This window comes from Phalacrocorax aristotelis, chromosome 13 (genome assembly GCF_949628215.1).
Source record: "Phalacrocorax aristotelis chromosome 13, bGulAri2.1, whole genome shotgun sequence".
NCBI lineage: Eukaryota > Metazoa > Chordata > Aves > Suliformes > Phalacrocoracidae > Phalacrocorax > Phalacrocorax aristotelis.
This window is the reverse complement of record NC_134288.1, coordinates 16,227,749-16,250,796: the sequence shown is the minus strand read 5'-3', so window position 1 is coordinate 16,250,796 and position 23,048 is coordinate 16,227,749. Positions and strand designations below refer to the sequence as shown.

General features: G+C 44.0%; 1 protein-coding gene across 14 annotated transcripts in view; it reads left to right on the top strand.

Moving 5' to 3' along the window:
- DOK5 (docking protein 5) overlaps positions 1-23,048 on the top strand; it is a 100,106-nt gene that overhangs the window by 64,736 nt on the left and 12,322 nt on the right. For 8 of the 14 annotated variants that reach the window (XM_075108649.1, XM_075108646.1, XM_075108639.1 and 5 more), the window contains exons 2-4: positions 11,583-11,690; positions 22,234-22,348; positions 22,449-22,568. In XM_075108649.1, coding sequence (XP_074964750.1) covers positions 11,583-11,690; positions 22,234-22,348; positions 22,449-22,568 — 343 coding nt within the window. Of the gene's footprint in view, positions 1-11,582; positions 11,691-22,233; positions 22,349-22,427; positions 22,569-23,048 lie in introns of all 14 variants that reach the window. The other 6 variants (XM_075108641.1, XM_075108642.1, XM_075108637.1 and 3 more) reach the window with 1 other exon arrangement.

The window sequence follows — 23,048 nt, the reverse complement described above, 5'->3', positions numbered from 1 at the left end:
CCGGGAGCTGCTCACCTTGCGTGATCTGTGTGTGAGAGGACCAGGGCGCTTAGCACTGTGTTCAGGGTGAGTTAAAAGGAGGTTTTGCAACTTACATGGTGGAATTACATTCTGTTTCTTCTCTTAAGGTATATTAATTTTTGCCTTGTGAAAACAGGCTGGAGAAGCAAAGGTCTGGTGTCTTTCCCGTGACCCCCCACTTTTCCTCATACCGCTTTTCCTATCCGAGTTTCATTCTGGGGCAGCATCTGGGTTTGTTTTGGAGGTCACTCGTAGCCCAAGCTATGATTCTAAACCGAGCTGGGAATTCTGGAGGTTTGTGTATCTTAGAAATAGGCAAATCTGATCTTTAGGGTTGTGTGGAAAGAAACAAAAGAGAACCTAATTCAGTTCCAAAAAAAACCCTCCACCAAAATCCCCCAAAACAAGCCTAAGAACTGTTCCAGTTTTTCTCCAGGAGGCAGAAGATGGGAGATTATGCAGATCACGATTTGGAGGATGAAATTCCTGTTTTGATGGTGGCCCTTTTTAGGAGCAGGAACAGCTTTTCTTGTGCTTTCTAGCATATGTTTCCTGGTAAATTACCTTCCACGTTCTTCTTTGCAAGATGGCCTTAGTTTGTTAGGCAAAACAATGAGATGCCAAACTTGCCTTTTCTGATAAACTGAGTTAGCCAGTAAACAACTGGATCTTACCCGTTTGCTGTCTTGTGCTAAAGGTGGAGTTTTCGTTTTATCACGTCTAATGCAAACCCGAGCAGAACACCCTTTTTCTTCTGCTTTTTTCTCAAACACTTCCCTCATCTTCTGCCAGTTGTGGGTCCCGATTCGGCATTTTCACTACTTGCTCTTCCTTTGTTAGACCAAGGTCTGCACGGTGGCTGGAGGTGACTGCGCTACCTGCTCCGAGTTGGAAAGGAATGCCAAGGATTAGTGTAAAGGCAGTGAGAGGAAAACAAAACCCAATTATAAGCAGGTGAAATTAGGTCGTTCGTGGCTTTGATGCCTTTTCATCATCAATTTGTTACCTGGTGTGAAGGTGATTCTCCTGCTGGTGTATATGGGCATTACCCTGAAGTTAGATCAGCGATAAATTAACATTTTGCAGTGTCTGTGGAAACACTTGAAAGAAAGTAACAGATGTAAGGTCTGTACCTGAGACCGACATCTTAATTTGATGTTTGTTAGTTTTAGGTGTACCATGGAAGTTGATGGACTGTTCCTATTATCTTCCTGTCTGACTTCATCAAGCCCTGTCAGAAATACCAGTGAAAGTTCAAGCTATTGGAATGAATAGTGGGGTTTTTTTCACCTTTACCGAAAATAATGTAGCTTGTTTCAGTCCAGAATATCAATACGGTAAAATCCATGGTATTTCTCTCCAGCAACATTAATGTAGGCAATTAAGTTGTCCCTTTACTTACCAAGTAATGTTTACCTGGGGAACTATCAATGCCCTATGGTCGGCAAAGGAAAAATTCCTCTTAATGCTCTCACTAATGTCTCCACGCCAGTGAGGATGGATGTTAGCTGATTGTAGTGAATTAACTGCATACTGTTGAGTGGCGTACTCTTGGCACAGTGCTTATGGTAAAACACAAGTGGCTATTCTCTGTTAAATGAAGTAGTGCAAATTAAGACAGTATTCTGCTAGGCTTTCATAGACTTTTTTTTAATGCAGCAGTCATATTTTCTTGGGGATGGAGTCTACCTAATGTGAATGAACTTTTGAACTCTTTTTTTTTTTTTTTTTATTAGTACTACACAGCTGGGACATGAGAAATTAATAGAAGTTGGGTTTGTCCATTTGAACTAGTGCATAGACTACCCTAAGCAAATGCAAGAGGACCGCAAGAGCCTGTGGAAAGTCAGGAATCCACCAGGGAAATATTGGCTCTGGAATCCTCATTTTAATCTGTGTTTCTTTAAGTCAGTATTAGTCCGTGTCCCCCAGCCCAAAACAGAAGAAAAAAAACCCCAATAAACAAACAAAACCCTCCCAAGCCCCAGCTGCACCTTTACTAGAAAACTGACTGGATATTTTTTTTAAAATATTGGACAATTCTCACTGGTCGGTAGCTTTAAAAGTTCTGGCAGAGCAACGGAGCTGCTACGTGAGGCATCGTCACTTTGTGCCCAGGATGGAGCCCATCTACTGGTCACGGGCCCCGTGGGTTTATGCTGTGAGGTGGGTCCTTCTGTGCACGTGCCTTCAGTAATTCAGGGTGCCCCGAAGGTTGTCACTCCGAAGCCAGTGCAGCCAAGTGCTTGAAAAGGGAAAAGGCGTTTTGACTGCCATGGACTTGTCCCCGCAGCGGCTTTGAACAGAGTGTCTGTCCGTCTAACCGTCTTGGCAAATGCCTTCAGTTATTTGCTGCAATCCTGTAAGGCAAAGCTGAAGTGCTCGTTACTATGATTTAATGGGCTGTAATTCTGTCACTCTTAACAAAGCACTATATTTTGGTGAAGTCCAGCTTGCGGTGACTCACTTGGTAGCATTATTTGCTCTTTCATGCAGATTTACTTTGATTTTAAAACTGATCCAAGCTCCAGAGCAGCTGGGGGAATGACCTTTGACTGCATAGCTTTGATGTCAGGGTTGAAAGAAAAATGTGGAGGGAATAAGGTAAGTTTGCCTTGTGGTGGGACAATCTGATGGGCTAACCTTGAGACTTGAGGTGTCTGGAGGGCGTCTGGAGGGATGGGAGCTAATGTATTTGTTGCAGGAAACCTGTGATGCTTTCTGAAGCTTGCAGTTAAATTAATTGGTGAATGGCAAAGAATGACAGCGGGCCAGAAATGGGCAGTTATACCCATCTGTTAGCTATGGGCTTGCAGGGCATTTGTCATCCTTGGCTCTCCGAGCAGCACATAACAAGCATCATTAACCGTATTTAACAGGTGGGCAAGTGGCAACAGGTACAGCTGAATTGTTTGAGTCCTACGCCGAAGACTGAGAAACTAAAGCCCTTCTCCCGTGTCTGGCTTTGGATGCTGGCAGCTTACTGCTGAAGTGCTTCCTGAGATAAAGGCCCCATTCATGTGCACTTTCTGCCCTTTTTTTTTAAAAAATCTCATTATATGTAGTCTTAAAATTACAAGTCCGGCTCTGAAATGCACTCTTACAAATGGTGGTATGCTCTGGGGGGCTGAAACAAAGCCTGTTGCTGGGAGTTTGTGAGCAAGCAGGGCTCGTCTCCAACCACGGAGCACGTCCCAACTGTGCCTTCTTGACAGCTGGGTTCAGGAGAACGTCCCCCACCGTGGCTTTAGCAGGCGAGCTGTTACCAAGGGTTAGCGGACATGTGCTCTGCAGCCTTTTTGTGTCTGATGTCCTAATTAGTGAGCTCTGTGAACTGTTAATGAGCTGTATCAGTGCCATTTTCCCCCTATAGCCCGTGTAATTAAAGTAACCAAATCAGATACTTAGTGACAAAAAAAAAAAGAATAAATCCGAACTATAATTCACCGCGGTCACTTGAAGTTATTCAGCAGTTACCTAATTCTAGCGCAGTACTAGATGGTGTTCCTTCACTGGACCGCACTGGTGGCCTGGCCCAGCAGGACAGCACATCCAGCTGCACTCTGCAGAGCTCAGCCAGCACGAGCTGGCTGCACAGAGTCAGTTTTTAGTCTGCTTTGAAGCCTTTACCTTTTTTTTCCCCCCTTCCTTTAGTAGTTAGAATCCCAGGCTGATTTTCTTCTATCCAGTTTCATGCCTAGAATTAACTGTGCCCATATGTAAGGCTTAGCAGATGTTCAAGGAACCAAATCAGATACTTAGCTCCAGCCTGACTTTTTTTGAGCTGTCACTAGCAAGAGAGGGTTTCTGCTGTAAATGCTTCTCGGCACTTGGAGGCACTGTCCTCTAACGGCCTTACGCAGCCCAGAATTATAACCTTTTCTGTGTATGATTTTAAACAAACCAGCAACCCTATACTTTGAAGGCTGTAAACCCATAAAGAAAGGCCTGTAAGAGGCAGGATGTTTCAGGTAGCGCTCTCTTCCTAATGATACTGCATCCAACATATCGTTTCTGCAGGGAGAGTAGATTGGAAGTTCAAGTCTTGCTTTCCATGTCTTTCAGGTCCCAAAATTCTAGACAGTCATTAGAGAAACTAAATAATTGAGCCAATTTCTGTATTGCCTTCCATCACATCAAAGAGCATGACTGCTTACCCCTTACATCTCCTGTGTAGTTTACTGTGCAGTGTAGCTTATTTACACATTAGTTTAGCCACAAGTCTCCTGTGAGTTGCATGTAAGGAGCACCTGCCAGTGCGAATTCAAGGCACCACGCACTGAGTAGAGAAGGGAAAGGCATGACTCCTATGAGAACACTTATGATACTCATGTGGGATAAGCAAGCCCTAAATCCCAGCCCTGTCATCTTAACGATGTTTTGCATTAGCAGCTGTCACTGTTCCTTTCCAGGTGCCAGCCTCCTAGCTCTCCTGCATTCCTGGAGCCCTTTCCCTGCCCCTTGAGGTCCAGAATCCTGTTCTAGGTGTCCCCCCAAGTCTGGTGGCTTCTCTTTCCTCTCTGGACTGAACCATAGTGTCCTTCCAAAGCCCTCAAAAGATTGCCAGTGACATCTCTCACGTACAGTGTGCTTCATCATCTGGCCAGGATCTGCAGTTAAGACGCCCCTGCACTCCAGACTTCCAGCTGCTGAGTGCACCAGCAATCTGAAGGGGTACCTTGCCTCTAAACTGCTTTATTGACAGTTGCAGTGATTTACTGTAAAGGGCTCTCAGAAGCTCTTGGGTGTCCCTTTAATAATAATAATAATAATAATAATAATAATAATAATAATAATAATAATAATAATAATAATAATAATGTCTTCTACCAGGCTGGAATGCATCAGCAAATCCCTCCTTGTCTTTCAATGAACCCATTTCATCGTGAACTCTGCCAGAGGTGACCTATGCCAGCAGCAGCAGCATTTTTTCCCCATTGTCTGAACCAATGACTAATATATACCGGTTACAAGCAAAACCTGTAAAACGCTGCTTGTGTTTCCCTGTCAACGTCCGTTGTCACAGAGCATAGTATAGACACGAAGTAAAACAAAGGCTCCATTACTAAACTGTTGGGTAATTTTGGGTGAGCCATTTTACTGTCTGGGCTTAGATTATGCTCCTCACCGCCCTGCCATGGCTCGGACAACGTGCCTGAGATCACGGCACGCAGACTTTCAGTTGCTGCGGATGTTTTGGCAGTAAGTACGCCTTGCCTGTGGAATGGATCCCATGTAATCATGGAGGACCAAAAAAAAAAAAAAGATATAGAACAAAGTTGTCTTCTGCCTAGTGTGCCAAGTGGGAATGCGTCTGTAGGCTCAAATCCAGCTGTTTGGGGTTTTAAACTAAGGCTGGAGGAATGGCTTTGAGTTCTGAGACTGAACCATTAACAAAAATCCCCCTTCTGGTTGATGCAGTTCCAGTTGGGAGGGAAGGTGTAGAAAGAAAGAGTTTCTGAAGAGGGACGACTGATTAAAATGCCTCCTATTTCAGAGCAGTAGGCATCTGTTGTGACTTGCATTAATAAGCGTAAGAGTAAGAGAAGGCGTATAGATTCGTAAAGATCTGCCAAGCATTTTTTTTTTTGTTGTGCACTGGTGTTACAGCAAGTTCTGGCCAGTGCCAAAGCTGGGTTTTGTAACTTGATGAAAAAACTTTGCAGTACGGAGCGACGTTGTGCATTCTGAACGCCCAGAGGCGAGATTGCCGCTTTGTTCCCTATTAGCAGCTGCGCATGACTTCTTAGGGCAAAACATTGCTTCTGAAGACGTACACTGAACGAGAGGAAGGAGTGAGGTTTATCTTTCCACAAATGTGTTTCTCAGGGGAAGGAGAAATCTAGATTATTTTCTTCAGTCCCCCGGAGAAGAAGATAGCCATGATGTAAACCAACTTTGATTTATGTAGTCATTATAGCCTGATCACAATGAATAATGCAATATTGCTTACTCATAACACACTCACATTAAATGGGTATTCGGGGAAAGTGAAATTGTCTTGTTGCCAAGTGCAGCGATATCTTTACAGACGACATGTGGGCAACTTTGCTGCCTATTTTACAAAGCCAGTGAACCAGTCTACGTTTCTATGCACTGTTTAAGTCATGCTAAACACATTTCAGTACAAGTGAGATATGCTTACAGCTATGTGATCCTTTCTAGCAGTCCATCCACTTGTAATTGTTTTGTACTTGCTTTATGGGTTTTTTTCAGAATGAAATAGAGCTGAACACACCTGGGGATGGGGTGGGCAAGGGGCAAAGCTGGGCTGGAAACATAGAGGCAAGTCATCTTACAGAAGAAATACATTCAAAACATTCCTTTTTGTGAAGTCATGGAACGATTATGGGGTCTTCACTAGAGCCACACAGTCCCATTCAACAGGAAACATAAGGCATCGTCGTACTTGCTGATACCTAGACCTCTTTACTAGAAAGCAGTCCTCCAGTTTTTCGTGAAGAAACAGCTACCTGATGGACATCTACTGCTTCAGACGTGCCTGAGGAGTGAATGTAATTAAATGCATGAGCTGCAATCTGCCTCTGGTGGCAATATTTCATTTTTCTAGATGCAAAGCAAAATTCTAGATCCAGTCTCCTCACAAATTTCCTTCAGGCTAAGAATTCTATTTCAGGGCTCTTTGCCACCTTTTGATTCAGAAGTGACATACTAAGACTTTTTTTTAAATAGAAGAATTAAGATCCAAACACTTTTAGGAGTAGCTGGATAATTTCCTTTGTGAACAACTCCCTGTTGGAAGGGGCCTTGTCCCTGGGACTCCCATCTGCTGGAGACTCCTTGGCAAAATTCAGCAAAGTGATTTTCCACATGCAGCTGAGGTGCTTCCGTGGGTGAGCTATCCACCAGCCTCGGATAAAGCGGCAGCACTTTTTTCCCCACCAAAAAAAGAAAAAGTTCAGGACACACTGTGAGAAATTTCTTGTGCTATTGTGCTGTGCCTTTACTAGATTATCTGTTTCTCGAGGTTATCAGAGTCACAAAAGACAAGTTCCTGGCAGTAGCCCAGGCTTTCTGGTAATCATCCCAAGCTGCATGATAGCACTTTCAGCTACTGCCTTTAAAAAAAGCAAAGTTTGTTTTTATTTGACAGTGAGTTCAGTGTCCTTGTAAACGCAGCTCATTGGAATTCTTTGTTTTAGGGCAGAGAGCAGAAAAACACAACGCAGGAATAAAATAGGGCAGCTTTCCCTGAAGGTTCTCTTATTTGCAAAGGAGAAATTTGCCAGATGAGACTTTGTGCTGCTGTCCCCGACCTCTATATCCCTCTTAAATAACAAACAAATAAGGGGTGGGATTGTTTGGTCCTGAAATAAAATGGGTTTGCATTGCCATAGGGTAGTGGAAGCTGCATATCTTAGTTTTAGAAAACAGACAGTTTTCAACCCAAGATTTGAAAAAAAGCCTCTCCCTTCCAATTTCTACATATTTGGCTATTTCCAGATGCTTCTTATGATCAGTTGCTGAGCAAAAGTATCGAGGGGCGGGGTAAACTTGCTTTGGACTGACACTGAATTTAGTTTCTAAATTCAAATGTTTGTTTCTTGTGTGGAAGAGTTTGTTCTTCATGTATAAAGAAGGACATTTTAGGCACTCAAAAATCTAGCTCTTAGTTTTCTTGCTTCTCTGATCAGTTGGGAGGTGGTGAAGACTGACAGGTCTCCCTCCCCACCCCCATCTCCAGGACAGTCAGGGGGTTTGGGTCATCACGTAGGACGGCAAGCCCCCGGTTTCAGTTTCCCTCTCTGCATGAGAGTATTCACAAAGCACAACCGAACCATGAAACCCAGGAAAGTCAAAAGAAATTTTTCCACTTTACTCAGCCCGATGCTGACCAGTTCCAGCTGAGGTTAATAGCTCCTTCGCTTGACAGTGTATTTCCAGCATCAGAAGGAGCATGGGAACGGCTGAGCAATCCTGCCTGGTTTCGAAGGCATAGCACTGAGGGGCAGGAATCCAAATACTCAGATTGCATCATTCCTTTGAAGTCACTCCTCCTTGGACTTCAGTTCTGCTAATGATTTATATCAGCTGATCTTTAGAGCCAAGAATAGACCTGTTTTGATGTGACCTTGGACGTGCACATTGGGTCACCTATCTGGGGTTCAGATGATCCACGTCATAAACAGTCGCGTTATTTCCCTCAGGGTTTATGTTGTTACCTGTCCGATGGGCTGTTGGAAGCTGAAATTTTAAGGAGAAACCATAGGAAGTAGGTGCTAATTTTTGATACTCAAATTTTGAGTTAGGCTTTCTCGGAAGATGTGACAGCGAGAGCTTTGTAAGTTTTAGGTGTTATGCAAATGACAGCTATTACTGTTCTCTCGCAGTGCATCAGATCCTGATTTGCTGTTTGGATTATATAATCACTGTCAGCCCAAGTGTTTGGAGTGGAAGTAATTACAGCAGTACTTCCAACTAATTCCTATTCATGGAGTAGTAGTGAAAATGTTGATTTGTGGGATAAGTGAGCTAAGTACTCATGACGGAATAGGCACCTAAGAGCATTTGGGGCTGGTTCTTGTTGCTGCTGCCAAAACAGCTGTAACGATGTAACTTGAAGAAATACTGACAAGTCTCAGACACGTACTAGATCATGATGGCGTCAAAGACCTAATTACTTGCTCTGTGCTGTAGCTCATAATGGGGTCTACCGTTGGCTCTCTGTCTTGGGCACCGCATCATCTCTTCTGTGTGTTGACTGTGTTGAAGGGCTTTCAGTGCTCCTAGGCAGATGCTGCCAAATTGGTTATTCATAGAATCGTAGAATGGTTTGGGTTGGAAGGACCTTTAAAGGTCATCTAATCCAACCCCCCCTTTTTTTTATTGCTTTATTGCTAGAGGTTTAGGGTATCATGTAGTTTATGCTCAGTTAAGATGGTGCTGGATGTTCACCTGTGAGATCTATGTGTCATGGGAGCATAGAAATGTGACTGTGATAATAGCACCCATTGTTGATGGCTCCATTATCTCATTTTTGAAGTTGCTAAGCAGGTTTTAAGTGAGCAGGTCTTTTTGAGTTTGTTTATATAAGCTCGGCAGAGTTAACTATCAGATCTCTAACATTAATGGGATTCCGAACTGTATGTTCAGGCAAAAAAATTGTTCATTGTCTCTGATCAAAACAAAATAGTTTACTTTAAACTACTACTGCCGTAGAATCTCTCTGCCTAGAGATTCCCTGAGAGGAGAGAGCTGACTAGCTCATACAGAAGGAGGAGGAAGTTCAGGGGAGGGACCTTCATGACCTGACTTTCCTCCAGGTTGCTCAAGTTAGCATCATGCACACCATTTGTTCTTTATAGGTGTAGTTACTTGGGTCATGATGATTTTGTCCTGAGGCACTGGCATAATGTATTCTAACCCTGGGACTCTTTTGTTAGAGAATCATTGTAATATGGGAGCGGAACCAAAACTCAAAGACCGGTATTTATATTGTAGGCTAATTTGGCTTCCCCGCCCCGGCCCAGCTGTGTCCTGATTCTGATCTAAATCTAAGAATTAGTCTTGGATTAGTCATTGTTGAACTGCAGTAATAAATTCCAGTAGCACCAACTTACAGCCATCTACCATGCTTGACTGAAGTTGATTGCTAATAGTACTTATGCTTCTAGTGGCATTTGGAAGCGCAATAACCGTCCTGGATGTGTGCCCAGCTGGAGGCAGAGCAAAACTTTATTTGCTTACTTGTGTTAGAATGTTCCTCTCCTGTTCTGCCCCTAATCCTGCGTGTGGCTGAGCTCACCGTTGCAGCTACAGCTTTGGGGTGCTTGCTGACCCAGAGAGGTGCTTCTGAGTGCAAATGGCCCGAGCAGGACATCATCATGCTGTAGTTGTCCTCGTGTGTGTTGTGCAAATGTTCTGGTCTCTTCTGTGGGCTTCTAATTGCTGAAGTTAAAACTATAGGTTTTTGAAAAGCAAAAAGGCTGAATTTGACAATTTGATTTGATTTTGATAATCTCTTTTGGGTGGGGCTTTGGATGAGGTTACCTGGGCCCAGCAAACAAGATTGTCAGAAGGCAAATATAGAAAGTCTCCTCCAGTAGAAGTGGGTGCGTATCTGAATTGCTATTTTGGTGGTGAGCTCTCATTTTGGTCAGTCTCTAGTAATTGTTGAACAATTCAGTTCAGACCCTTGCATTAAACAGAACAGGTTGAGTGGCCAATAAGCTGGGAAACTGAAAGAAAATCTTGGTAGGTTTAGCTGGTGCCTGGCATGAGAGCAGCCTGTCCATATGCTAAATGCTTCTGCAGCCGAGTGGGACAGAAGTCCGAGCACCCACATGTGAGGCAGAATAATAAGGCTGCGGGGAATAACAAGGTTCCCTGAACATCGTTATAGAAACAGCTAAAAGCTGGTGAAAGAAGCACAGCTGGTTCAACTAACGATCATTTCTGGGCACAGAAATAAAGTTACAGATGCTTTTCATGGGCAGAATTATTTTGTGCTGACCGCATTGGTTAGAAACCCATCAGGGGTTCAAAGGGTGGAGTTGCCTTGTCTGCTGGTTACCTGTTGGGCGCTGGCTGAGCTGGAGGCAGTGAGATGTTTTGGTGGGTCCCACTGCTGATGACTCCAGTGAATTTGTGCTGGGTTGGAGCTCTGTCAGAGCTGTGAACTACTGGATAACGGCTGCTCAGACTTTTTTTTGCTTTGAAATCAGACTAATTTTAGTTGCGGTTTTGTGTTATTTCTAACTTGCCAGGTGTTACTTTGGAATTACTGATTAAATGTAGGCTGTGAACAGTTGGCAAGGCTTATCATTCTTCCCTTTTATACAGCCAGCATGTTATCCAAGCTGATGGCTATGGTTTTGAATGTAAGAGGATGGTAGAAAGTGCACCACAGCTAAAGAATAGGTGGGAAGATTGCAAGAAATGGTGGTGGAAGTTTGAGAGATGAAGTGGCTTAATGCTGTAGAAGGAAAGGTGTTTTTTTCAACCACTCTGCACAGACGGAGTCTGCCCCAACTGACTTGATTTTGGATTCAACTGGACCTTGAAAGCAAAACACCTGTTGTCAGAATGGTCGTGTTCTACAGCTAAATGATCTCTCTTTTTCATTATGCAGTAATTCAGTTCCTTCTCCCTTATGTATCCTCATTTACATAGAATATACACTTAGAGTGTTTCCCCTCATACTTGTGTGATGGAAGATCCATTCCTACCTGTCTGCTCAAGCTTTCTTCGTGTCTGTCTTAAGCACTCAAGACAAATCCGCATGGAAAAGTGTGTCACTTGATTTTTAAAAAGCTGTTTCCTAGAAAGCCCTGCATTTGCAAGCATCGTTACTGCTCTTTCTTCCTAGCACCTTCCATGCAAGCATGCAACTGTCTCCATAAGAATTTCTGATTGTATCATAATTCAAAAGAAATAGGATGTAACTATCTGTTAGCTTGATTTTTATGTTTTGTCAAAGCTACCGAGAGTCATTAATTGTAGCTCCAGAGCAACTGCAGATTTATGCTTTTAACTTCTATGCAAATATTAGTGATATTCAAGTCATTGGAGATGCGAAGTTTACTCTCTTGTGTTTCTAGATTTACCAGAGATGCTGGTTAGTATTCAAAAAAGCTTCAAGCAAAGGGCCAAAGAGGCTGGAGAAATTCTCAGATGAACGAGCTGCTTACTTTAGATGCTATCACAAGGTAAGACTTGGTAATATGGTTGTTTCTCAAGCTTCTTTTTCATGTACAATCAAGAATAAAATCTGAAGGTGATATGTTTTAATTGGCTTGAAAATTGGAACTTTTTTACCGTTAAGATCCAAACCCACTTACATGTTCATTCATTGAAGTAGAGGCAGAGTGAGTGTCCCATTTTCTGCTCTGTAGCAAACATCTTGCTAAGCTAATGGAAAATGAGTTTATTTCCAGAGAAGGTGTCCTTTTCTCTCTTCAGCCCTTTAAAATCAGATCCGAAAGACTTTGCAATGACTACTACTCTTCATAATTACAGCAACAGCCATGTGAGGTGACGTGTGAATTTAAAAAGCTGGGTACTTAGAGGTTCCCATTGTACTCGGATTTTGCATCTGTGGGAAGACAGTAGGTAGCTACAGAAATGAAGGGCATCGCGCAAATTTTTCTTGCAATGATGATGTGAAAACCTTTGCTAAATTCACCGGTATTAAAAGAATGAAGTTTTCCCCTCTAATCACTTCTCCGGAGTTATGTGCACATTTCATATTCATCTGAGGATTTACATGTGTAATTCTCCTGGGCATGCAGATGAAAATAAGAAACTCTTTAATTTATAATCATTGTTGGCAAAAGCTTAATATATTAGAAGATTACGTGCATAAATTCCTAGGAGTTGGTGAGCACAGCTCAGCTTGAGGCTGATCTGCACGCACTTTGCCGTACGTTTAGGAGGAGATCTGGAGGGAATACTGAATCTGAATTCAGGCTCGTCTGTCTACATGCCACATAAATTGTAACTGATCGGTCATAAAACCCGTGGCTATTGGTAGCTAAGTCATGCCCAGAAATAGCTGATTCAAATTTATATTAAGCAACTTTCAAAAGTAATGAGAAGTGCGTTTTTGTTTTTTAATTTGCTGTGTGTGAGGGTTGCACAGTGCGCAGGGCAATTTCCAGCTTTGTGTGAAATGTTGTGGTTATATTAATATGGCTCTGTCAATTATTGATGCAAATCTGTATTTCTTCCATTGTATTAATGCAATATATCAGCAGCACATGCAGGCATGATGTTCGGATTAGGTAATGGATATCAAATCTATGAGGAATCTAAATGAGGCTGGATTTTCTTCTTTTTTTTTCAAGAAAATCAGTAGGTTAACATTTACTTGCTGTGCATGAAACCTAACGGCAGTTTCCTACGTCTGGATCTGCAGACTAAAGCGCCATAGAAAGTCCCGCTAGCTTTGAGGGTTTTTCAGCTTTAAGTCAAGCTTAGTCTATAGTTAACTGTTACTTGGTATTAAACCATTGCTGCTTCTATAAATTTAGCACCTGGATTTCTGCGGTAGCTTATTCGACAGGAATAAACAATGGTCAGATTCCACAATCAGTTTCCTTTGGAGGAGTAAAACAAACTTGAATGCAGGTCGCTTGAATGTAGTGTGCACTCCTGAAAGCACTGGTTGCGGCTGGAGTGAACTGATAGATGATATCCTAAGTCTCCTTTTCAGGAACTGGAGGGTGGTGTCTTGGGGTCTGAGTCTCACGCTGGGTATGCCTGAGATGATCAGTCTGAGCTTGTATGGTTTTTCGGTGGGTTGGACCTGCTGAGCTGGACTGCCAGCCCCAGTGCTCTGAGCCCTTCCCCCCAACGTCTGTCCGCTTCACGTCCCAGGTATGCAAACCCAAATCACGGGATGCATTGCTGAGGTTTCTGCCAGAAAGCCTGTAGTCCTCCTGTATAAAAAGGACAGATCTCTCTTCCCAACGCCACGTTGGCCTGGAGACTCTGGATGAGCTTGCTGGGAGCCACTGGGGTGGAGACAGGCTGGGCAGCGATCTCGCTGCCGTTTGTGGGCGCTACCTGGGAACGTTGCCGTCAGCATTTGTTCTCCACGTGTATTGCTCCTCTTTGCCACTCTGTAATGAAGCAGTGCTAACCAATCATAGAATCATAGGATCACTAAGGTTGCAAAAGACCTCTAGGATCGTCAAGTCCAACCATCAACCCAACACCCCCAGGCCTCCTAAACCATGCAGTTAAAACGTGGTTGCCCAGGACAGTAGGTTGTCACTCATGAAGCGCTGCTGTTTGGCAGGGGGGCTCTGCAGTGTCCCCATTTTTCCACTGTGATGGAAAATGAGGCTGTCTTCTAGTTCTAGAGTCATCAGCTATACAAGTTGACGGGTCCTGTTTATTTTTAACGAACCTTACTTGAAAGGAAGCTAATGAATATTAAATAGCATTTTTCTGGCAAAAATGTGTTTCACTTACAAAGAGCACAGGTGGATAAAAATGAGTTGGTTTTTTTTTAAAAGCTTTGTAAATGTGTGATATTCTAAGGTGGTGAATAGTGCAGCTTCTAACAGTATTAAATATGAGGTGTTGAAAAAGGAGAACATGTCACTGCTGCTCTGTACTGCTCTATAGTTGAACTGATTCTTATAAATAGTAGAGCTAATTATTAATTTAAAAAACCCAACAAACAGCTTAATATGGCAGAGTCTTCAACTAACACTACTTGTCACCTGGTTTTGATGTATAATGTTAATGGGACTGCGGTACTCAAGACATCATCCAGAAGTCCGGGATAGCCGTTGCTGTTGTCCGGTTGTTCATTTGGCCAGCGAGGGCGACTGTTGCAGTAACAGCCTGCCGGTGCGTAGGCGCTTTTCTGTGACTAAATCTAATTCTGTCACTCGCGGGCAGAAGGCTGCTTCTCGCCGTCTCTGACAATAAAGCTAATCCTACAAATGAGAAGCCCAGCCAGTCCTGTTAACACGTCAAGTGTCACTGTGTCATAAGCTTGTGCTAATGAATCTAAGGACGAATGCAGTTCAGTCTGATGGATGATGCTGTAAGAGGAAAACCTCACTTATCGATTACCAGTGTTTCAGAAATATGGTCATTAACTTCCTACCTGGGTTCTGAAGTGATTCTCAAACGCCGTGGAGAGCTGCATCAACTCTAGAAAACTGAGGAGCCCCCACCCACCCCATCAGTCTCAGGGAAGGTTTAATCCATCATAAAACTGTAAAGGGTAGAAAAAGAAAATGATGAATGGAGCTAATTTTTCAATAGCACCTGCCTCCTTCACTGAAGTGTTAAATTGCTTCATTTTGTTGCTTTTTTTTTCCCCCCCCGTGATGAATGAACGTGCAAATATTACTTCGATTTATTAGTGGAAAGAGTCTGTCGAGAGCATTCGTTCTGTTGGCACCGTGGTGGTACCGGTCACTGAAGCTGAGCTGCTGTGGACTGAGACCGTGCAACACCTCCTTGGCACCTTTATCCCCTCAAGGCCTCTCCTTTATCCGCTCGAAGTCTGGGTCACAAGAGGCTTTCTGAGGTGTCTCGGTGGTGTTCCTCTCGTATTGGGGGGTCCAATTTGTTTGCGTTTGAATCTGTGATGTACGTGTCCTCTCCTGCAGCCCTGCACCAGAGGCTGAGTTTTGACATCCTTGCCGCTCAAAGTTTAAAACAACAAAAGAAATACGTACTTTTTTTTTTCCCCCTTCTAATACTGACCTTTACATACTTTCTAATCTTGTCCTAATTTTTTAAACACGGAAAGGTTAAAGTGTCCTAAAATACGGGTCACCTGAGAACAGTCACCTGTAGCTTATGAAGCGAATTTGAAGTCTGCATACACAAAGCAAATTGCCCACTTAATTCATTTGGTCCCACAAGGGAGAGAAAATAATTAGGCTCCTGACTACAAAACCTACGCAGAGAGTTGCCTTTCAGGTAGCTGTCTAGTTTGCACTTGGTAAATGTAAATAATCGACCACAAATTACCATAAGCTTTAACAAAACAATATTGGAGGAAGGAAGAAAATATTATTTCTCCAAGAGACTTTTGGCTTTGCAGTGTGCGGGAAGAATCCGTAATATTCCAACAGAAAACCGGCTAATTGCATACCGGTGACAGGAATGTATTGATTCCTCGAGGGGATCTAAGTTTTAATCCGATTGTATTAATCTTGCCTTGAAACAGCAGAAGTAATTTAAACAGTCTTTCTGTCTAGTTATGGAATAATCCATTTGGAAAATTGAATTGTGTAATTTGTAATTGTTTTCCAAGCTCGCTAATGCAAAACTGTATCGGTAGCAAATTAAATGTTTAAAGTATGACCACTCTGCTAATAGCTGGCTGTTAAACATTTATTTTAATGAATACTATCACTTACTGTGAATGAAATGTCTGCTTTGAGGCTTTAAAAGAATTAAAGTAACTTGTCAGGGTATTTTGGTATCTTCGCTGTAGCACCACGCAGCGAGGCTCGCTGCGCGTCGGCGGGGCACGTGTGTGTGCTTCCGTACGGAAGGACGTAGCTTGTGCCTGGCTCCCCTGATCCTGTGACTGAGAGGGATGGCAAAAACTGAGCCTCTAAATCTGGTAGCTCTTCCTGGCTTTAATGTCTTCGAATAAGCCAGCGTGGGACTACAGCGGGGTTGTGGCCGGCGTGTGCGCGATTATATACGCGAGAAAGTGAAAACCAGCGGCTGATGATTTTTCCCACTGAAGAAAGGGAGGTATAGGCGTGGCTGTAGATTTAATATATATATATTTTAAAATATTTTTTTAAAACTATAAAATTTTAGTATGTTTTGTATACTTAGCAAGTTAGATATGTACAGGTGAATCTTATGAGCAGGACTGGGCTGGAATTGCAGCAGCAGGAGCAGCATTTCCCATTAAACATTCCCCTGGCATGTCCTGGGATGTGTTCTACCTCTACTCGTCACGGGGGGAATTTTCAGGAAGCCCAGACAGAAGCACAAAGTCCTTAATTAAGATTAAAACACAAGATACTTGAAAACCGTTGAATGTGGCAGTTGTGTAGGCAATAAATATACTCCCTTGCGTTGTGCTCTGAAAGGCTGCCCATATTCGAGAATTATGTACTAATTCAAACAATAGTTTGAATGCTAAAGACTGTTGTTAGTAAACTGTGTGTTTGGCATGTTTTTGAGGGGAATGGGAGAGGTGGAAGAATTTGCCTGGGTGTATCTAGTCGGGGGGAAGCTCTGCCTGTGCTGTCGGCTGGGAAATGAGTGATTAATCCCTGCTGCTGGTTCAGGGCTCTCTTACCACAGAGCTCTGCAAGTATTTTAGTTTTTAATCTAAAGAAATGTATTTCAGTTTTATGGATTGTCATCTTAACATAAAAGAGGCTTGAAAGTAAAGGGGAGGGGAGAAGTATGCAAAGGAAGGTCTTCAACCCCTAAGAAAATATCATTCTTTTTGTGATTTCTTTGTTACTACCGTCTTGGGGCTGCTATTTGTGGTTTACCCACCTTTTTAGAATTAAATTTATAAATGTACATTTCTTATTCATCTCAGCCAAACAAAACACACATGGATTAAACTAATGATGAAAACACTGCTTTGCAAGAGCCTGGCAGGCTGAGAGTTATTTAAAAAATGCCAAAAAAAGAGACTTCAGCCTCAAATATTTGCAGGTGTTTGGTGTCTGCTCCTGACTCCTTTCCAAACGCGCGGTGGAGGGGATGTTAGCAGCCTGCCACTTCTTCAGTGTGAATTCGGTGCATATGTGCCAGACAATTTGAACCATCTGTTGCATAAGGGTGAGCAACAGGAAGGCTATTTAGGCACCTGGGATAATGGTGGTGCTTTGAAGCACCTTGCTGGGTGTCACAGCAGGTCAAACGGCGAGTGGTCTTTAGGCAGCTTCTCCCCCAGGAGGGCACGTGCGCTGTTGAGCCTTGGCAGCAGGAGTAGCTGCTTGGCTAAAGCTGGATCTTGCCAGAAAGGGGGTATTACCATACTGGAGTACCTCTGAACCGCTCGCTCCCGAAAGGGAAGAGAGGTCAGCTGCTTATCAGGTGTGTATTTGCCAGACATAAAAAGCTGTGTCCAGGACAGAAGGCACGCGTGAGCTGAAAGACTGAATTCCAGTGACTCTTCTGCATGCTGTCACTTGTGCCGCTGACTTCAGAGTCCCAGAGCGCCAGATTTTGTCCATCTGTTATTCTCCCTGTGGCTGCTAGGTCTGGTACTGAAGAAAATCTTAGTCTAAACCCAGCTGGGAAGAGCCTAGAGTTGTGCGCATATTACTGTAGACATTTGGACCTAGGTCAGGGGTCAGAATCGGGGGCTACCTGTCTGCCGCGCTTCAAAGGGAGATGCTTTGGTGTCAGCTTGTGCAGCTCAACAGAAGCAAAATGCCATCAGGAAATCTTCACACGCATGTGAAGGCTTTCAGTCCGTGCTGTGTGAAATGCCATTATACGAGAGCGCTCAAGCAGTCAATGCAGCACAAAATAACCCAGGAGCTGCCAAATGTTGTAGCTAGTGTTTCTCCAAATATAAATACCCTTTTTTCCCAGTTCAGAGCTAAAACGTGAGTTACAAAGGATTTGATGGTCAGTGAAATTAATGACACAATAGTATTGGTTTCAGCATTTCTTCAAGATATCGCCCAAGGGCTGAAATGGCCTGCGATTTTATCTGACCAGGCTGCGAGCCAGGGCTCTCGGCACGTGGCCGCTGTGCTTTGCGGTGCAGGCAGTCTGCGTTCGCACGGGGCCTGAGGTGATTCCTGGAAGGCCCTGGCTTCCCCCACGCTGCTGCAGCGCGCGGGCTTCTCTTGGGTGCCCGTCCTGTCCCTCCTCCCGGCATACAGCACTCGGAGGTAGAGGCAAAGTGATGAGGCTTAGGGTAGAGCTTCGTAATCACATTAAGAAAATAATCCTCATATAATTAAGTTGTTCATGTTCAGCCCATCTCCGTGCCCCTTTTTCCTTCCTCCTTTCCCCGTACACCCCCCCTGCAGACCCAGGGAAAAGCCCGTCACCCTGAGTTGCCCTTGCACTAACACTCATGTGCTCTCTGTCTTCATCCTCTGTTCTTATGTTGACTTAGGGAGAGTTTTTGCTTAGAGAGATGAATTAACCGCTGGTTGATACCGCAGAAAAGCAAAATAGACCGCTGTGAATACTGCCAAGGCAACAGATAGGTGATAAATAATGTCTTGGATAATCTGCATTGCCTTCTTCATAACACGGTATGCTTAGAGGGAGTACAGTAATAAAAAGCAAAGGTAGAGAAGGCATATTCAAATGAAAACAAATTTTTCTCTTCAGAAGGATGAACTTTGGGATTTCAAGCATGAGCTGATTCTTCTAAAACCTCTATTGGAATATATTACTCTGTATTTGTGATTACAAGGAAGTACTTTACTGCAGTAACTGGCTGTTGAGAGGAATTTATGATAAGGAAAAAAATTATTGCTATTCTCAGCTCCAAAACAATAATGCCATTATATCCATGCTTTTTTTTTTTCTATTTAGTTGTTTCTAAAGGGGAATGCAGGAGTTCTGAGTTATGCTGCCCTGAGGTCAACTCACCCCACTACCATACTTCTGGACACCTTGAGTTTTGCGCAACTCCTTAATGGTCCGCTAAAGTGATGTAGCATAAGGTGGCTGTCCTCGCTCGGTGGGAGGAGAAGTGACATCGCTGTGCTGGGCCACAGGATGGAGGAGGAGCTGCTGTGTAACTTTTGGTAAAACTTTTCTTGACTGGGAGACCTAAAGAAAGAAAATTCTTTGTTGCAAGGCACGTCCGTGGCTTCTGTCCTGCTCTGTGTGCTGGGTAGATCTTGCTGGAATGACCAGCTGCTTCTGATGCGAAGCCCCAGGCTGGAGGGAGACCGCAGGTGTCTGAGATACTGGCAGGAGCAAATCTTGGTCCCCGTGGCTGGGTTCAGAGATGATGCCGTCCTAGAGCTGCACTGTGGACATGACACGTAAGCAACAGTGGCTGGAAGCCTTGGGGTGTGTAAGGGTGAGCTGGGGACTGTAGTGCGAGACTGGAAAGTACAGGATGTCTCTAGTGGTACAGAAATGAGAGGAAATGGGTGACGGCTACTCTGTGCGAGGGACGCGGAGACTACAGGAGCTCAGGCAGGGAGGCTGGGCAGTAGCGGCAGCTCGCAGCCCCAGTGAGAATAAACCATGGCGACTCGGGGGGGGTAAAGCGTGGTCTTAGGGATGCTGGGAGTGGTGAGGGTAAGATGTACAAGGCTGGAGTCATAGTGAAGAGAACGGTGATCAGAAATGTCTCTCCCTTAGAACAGGCAGACAAAGCAAATGCTTTAATCTTGTCCTCCTCCCGTTCCCAGCGGCGTTACGGACATCTGCTCCCATCCGGCCTGGAGGTGCCTGCCTCGGCCTGGACACAGGGACGCTGGTGGCACCGTTTGCGTTGGTTGTTCTTTCCTAGCCCTGCGCGGTAGCTAGCAGCCCCCCACGCGGGCAGGTGGCCCTTGCCTCCCTCGCTGGGACGTAGGGCATCTCCCTGCCGGGGGCTCTGGCAGCACGTGCTACCCATCACCGGGGGCTGACGGGGGGCGTGGGCAGCACCTGACCGGTCGGTATTTCTGAGCCTCCTGACTGCTGAAAGCGCTTTTGGCTCCTGAGCCAGCCCGGAGAGGCGATGTGCTGTTCCCTGGCTAGTTATAAACCTTTCATGATCCCACTGAGCTCAGTCCTTGGGATTCTTCACACTAGAGACAATTACGGGGATATCCAGCAGTTGGAGTGCAGCACGCCTGAGTTTAAGAAATAAGCTTTCCATTAGGACAAATCCTAGATAGCTAAATGGTTCGTTACCTGGACGTGTGGCTACATTCTGCTTCTGCTAAGTTTTGCGCTCGTAGGTACAAAACTTCATTAGCACGTTCACCTGCAGAAAATGTCAGTGTGCTCAGTATGAAGATCAGGGTGGTTGCTGCCCTGAATGAAAAAGTCTAGCTCTTTTTTTCCCCTTGCATTTGAATCCTTTCTTGGCATATGAGAAAAATATATGAGAGTTGAACTTGGCAGCTGGCAATTTGTGCTTGACCTGTCATGTGCTGAGCACGACGGGAATAGGTTATGACAGACTTGTCATATTTAACAATGAGTTTCTCGGTGTCTTGTTAGCACTGGGGGATGTGCTTCCATCACAGGATTTCCTGGAAGAGCAAGAAATGCTCATGCAAAATTAAGCACAGTTAGGGAGTCTCGGTTTTGACACTTCTCAAAATCTTGAACCCGGAGGCTATAAAAACCTGAGTTCTAAATTTGGCAGCTGTGCAGAAGTTTGGTGTGTTCCCCGTGGGACGTTCCTTCCATTATTTCCTTCTGCTGCTGCCCCTAGAGTGAGTTTCCGGACATTGGATGTGTTGCTTATTTTCTTTTTGGAGAGACATTGGCCACCAACTGCAGTTTGTTCCTTCCATTCACAGTACGACTACCTTTTCGGGGGGTCTTGCTTAAAAATGTGCTTTTGGCTGTCTGGTCTACCCTGCTAGAAGGGACCGGGCAAGAAATTGAGTCCTAGAAGAAAGTGCCTTAGGGTGAGGGGCCAGAGAGATGCGGTGGGTGTGCTGCTGAACCCGCGATGCTCTGGAGGCGCGGTTGCCGTTGCCAGACCCTACAGCGCTGATAACTCTTTATAATTCCTCAGTCTTACCTATAAGGCCACAGCTGTATTTCTTTGTTTAGAGTTGGCACAGTTCGATGTGAGCCTCTTCCGCCGCACTAATGAGAGCAAAGCAGTGAAGTTGTTAGGCTGTACAGCTTTGAGAACGTTTCTGTTAAATCTCCCCTCTTTCTCTCTCTATTCAACCCCTACCATGTAACAGAGTCGCTGAAATGTTTTCTGATGGTGAATATTTAAATATACCTTCCTGATTCCCCGTCTGGGTGTTAACCTTTATATTAAAAGGAATTTAAATAATGAAGAATTCCTCCTCAGTCAAATTTAGGAGTGTTACTTATGGTCGTGAGGGTGAAAAGTGGATGTTAGAAATACGAAGCAACGTTAGTATGTATTTACTAAAGCTGTATACAAGGTAACAGATACATGTTTACATTTTTTTGGCGTGAGAGCTATTTTTCCAATCAGTTTTTGGCAACCAAGCAACAGAAAGCTGTGTTTATAAGCCTGTGAATCTTTAAAGCTAAAAAGCTTTCTAATGACTAAAACTGTGATTTTGTATTTTTTGAGTTGACCGTTCTAACAAATCAACTTTCCATCAAAAACTAACTTAGAGAGCAGCTTTTCACCGTTCTTACAGTTTTGTCCTCCACGATGAAAGCTGTACTGGGACCGGACGTGCTCCTCCAAGCGGGTGAATCCTTTAGATTTGTATCTTCACCTCTCTTTGCTTCTGCTGCATCAGGTTGGTCTTTCTCGTGTCCTTCACGTAAATGTTTCTCAAACTGGAGTGAGCTTTAACTCTGCCTGCCTCTTGGCTAAAATCCTGTTCGGACGGGGTTGCACTGAAGCTCATGTGCAGACAAGAGAGAACTGGAGGACGTGGCTGCTTCATCATCCAGGGTCTTCAGGTTGATTGTCTGAGGCGATTCATGTCAAGGCTGCATTCCTTTAAGAGCAATCACAGGCGTGTTCATGCTCTCACTCCTTTTCTGTCCTTTGCAACATGGTAGAATTCTTTTCTCTCCTTCCCCAGTCAATAATGGATGTATATCTTCTCAAGCTCCTAATTAAAACTCTAAATTGTGCTTTTCCAGGTCACAGAGCTCAATAACGTGAAGAATATATTACGAATGCCAAAAAGCACAAAGAAGCATGCTGTTGGGATTTATTTTAATGATGACACATCGAAAACCTTTGCTTGTGAGTCAGGTGGGTAAAATGGCAACGCGCATTAGAAAACATAAGAGCATTAACTGTGAAATTATGGATGTATTATACCTACGCACAGATGTTCTGGGCATTTATACAGAACTTGAGGCAGATGAGTGGTGCAAGGTGCTGCAGATGGAGTGTCTTGGAACACGAATTAACGACATTAGCCTTGGAGAGCCTGACCTGCTGGCATCTGGAGTAGAGAGAGAGCAGAGTGGTAGGTACATAAATGTTGACCTTTTAAATCTTTAATTGCATTATTATAAAGCCTTTTGGACTGTGCATGTGAATATCAGAAATAAATCGGTGCAAAATTGTTTTTCCAAGCGCCGCCTTCCTGTTTTGGGGGGGTTCTTTTGTTTGGGGTTTTCTTGGCTTTTGGGTTTTTTTAATTGCTACCAGAGTTAATAAGAAAGGTAACTAGAATTCTTTTGGAGTAGCATTTTTTTACTTTCCCAGACAAGTTAGTTGCTCTTGGAGACGGGCGCTATCTTCTCCTGTGTGTTTCCTTGTATGGTGCCTGTACAACAGTTTCAATGTGCGACTGAGGCTCTTTGGCAACACTGTAGAGCAAATAATAAATGGTAATTGCATGCAAAACCTCAGCCCACGGCCTCTTCGCTTTCCTATGCAAACTAATGAATTACATGCACAAATGCAATGACAATGTATTTATTCATGCACACAATTTTGTTAA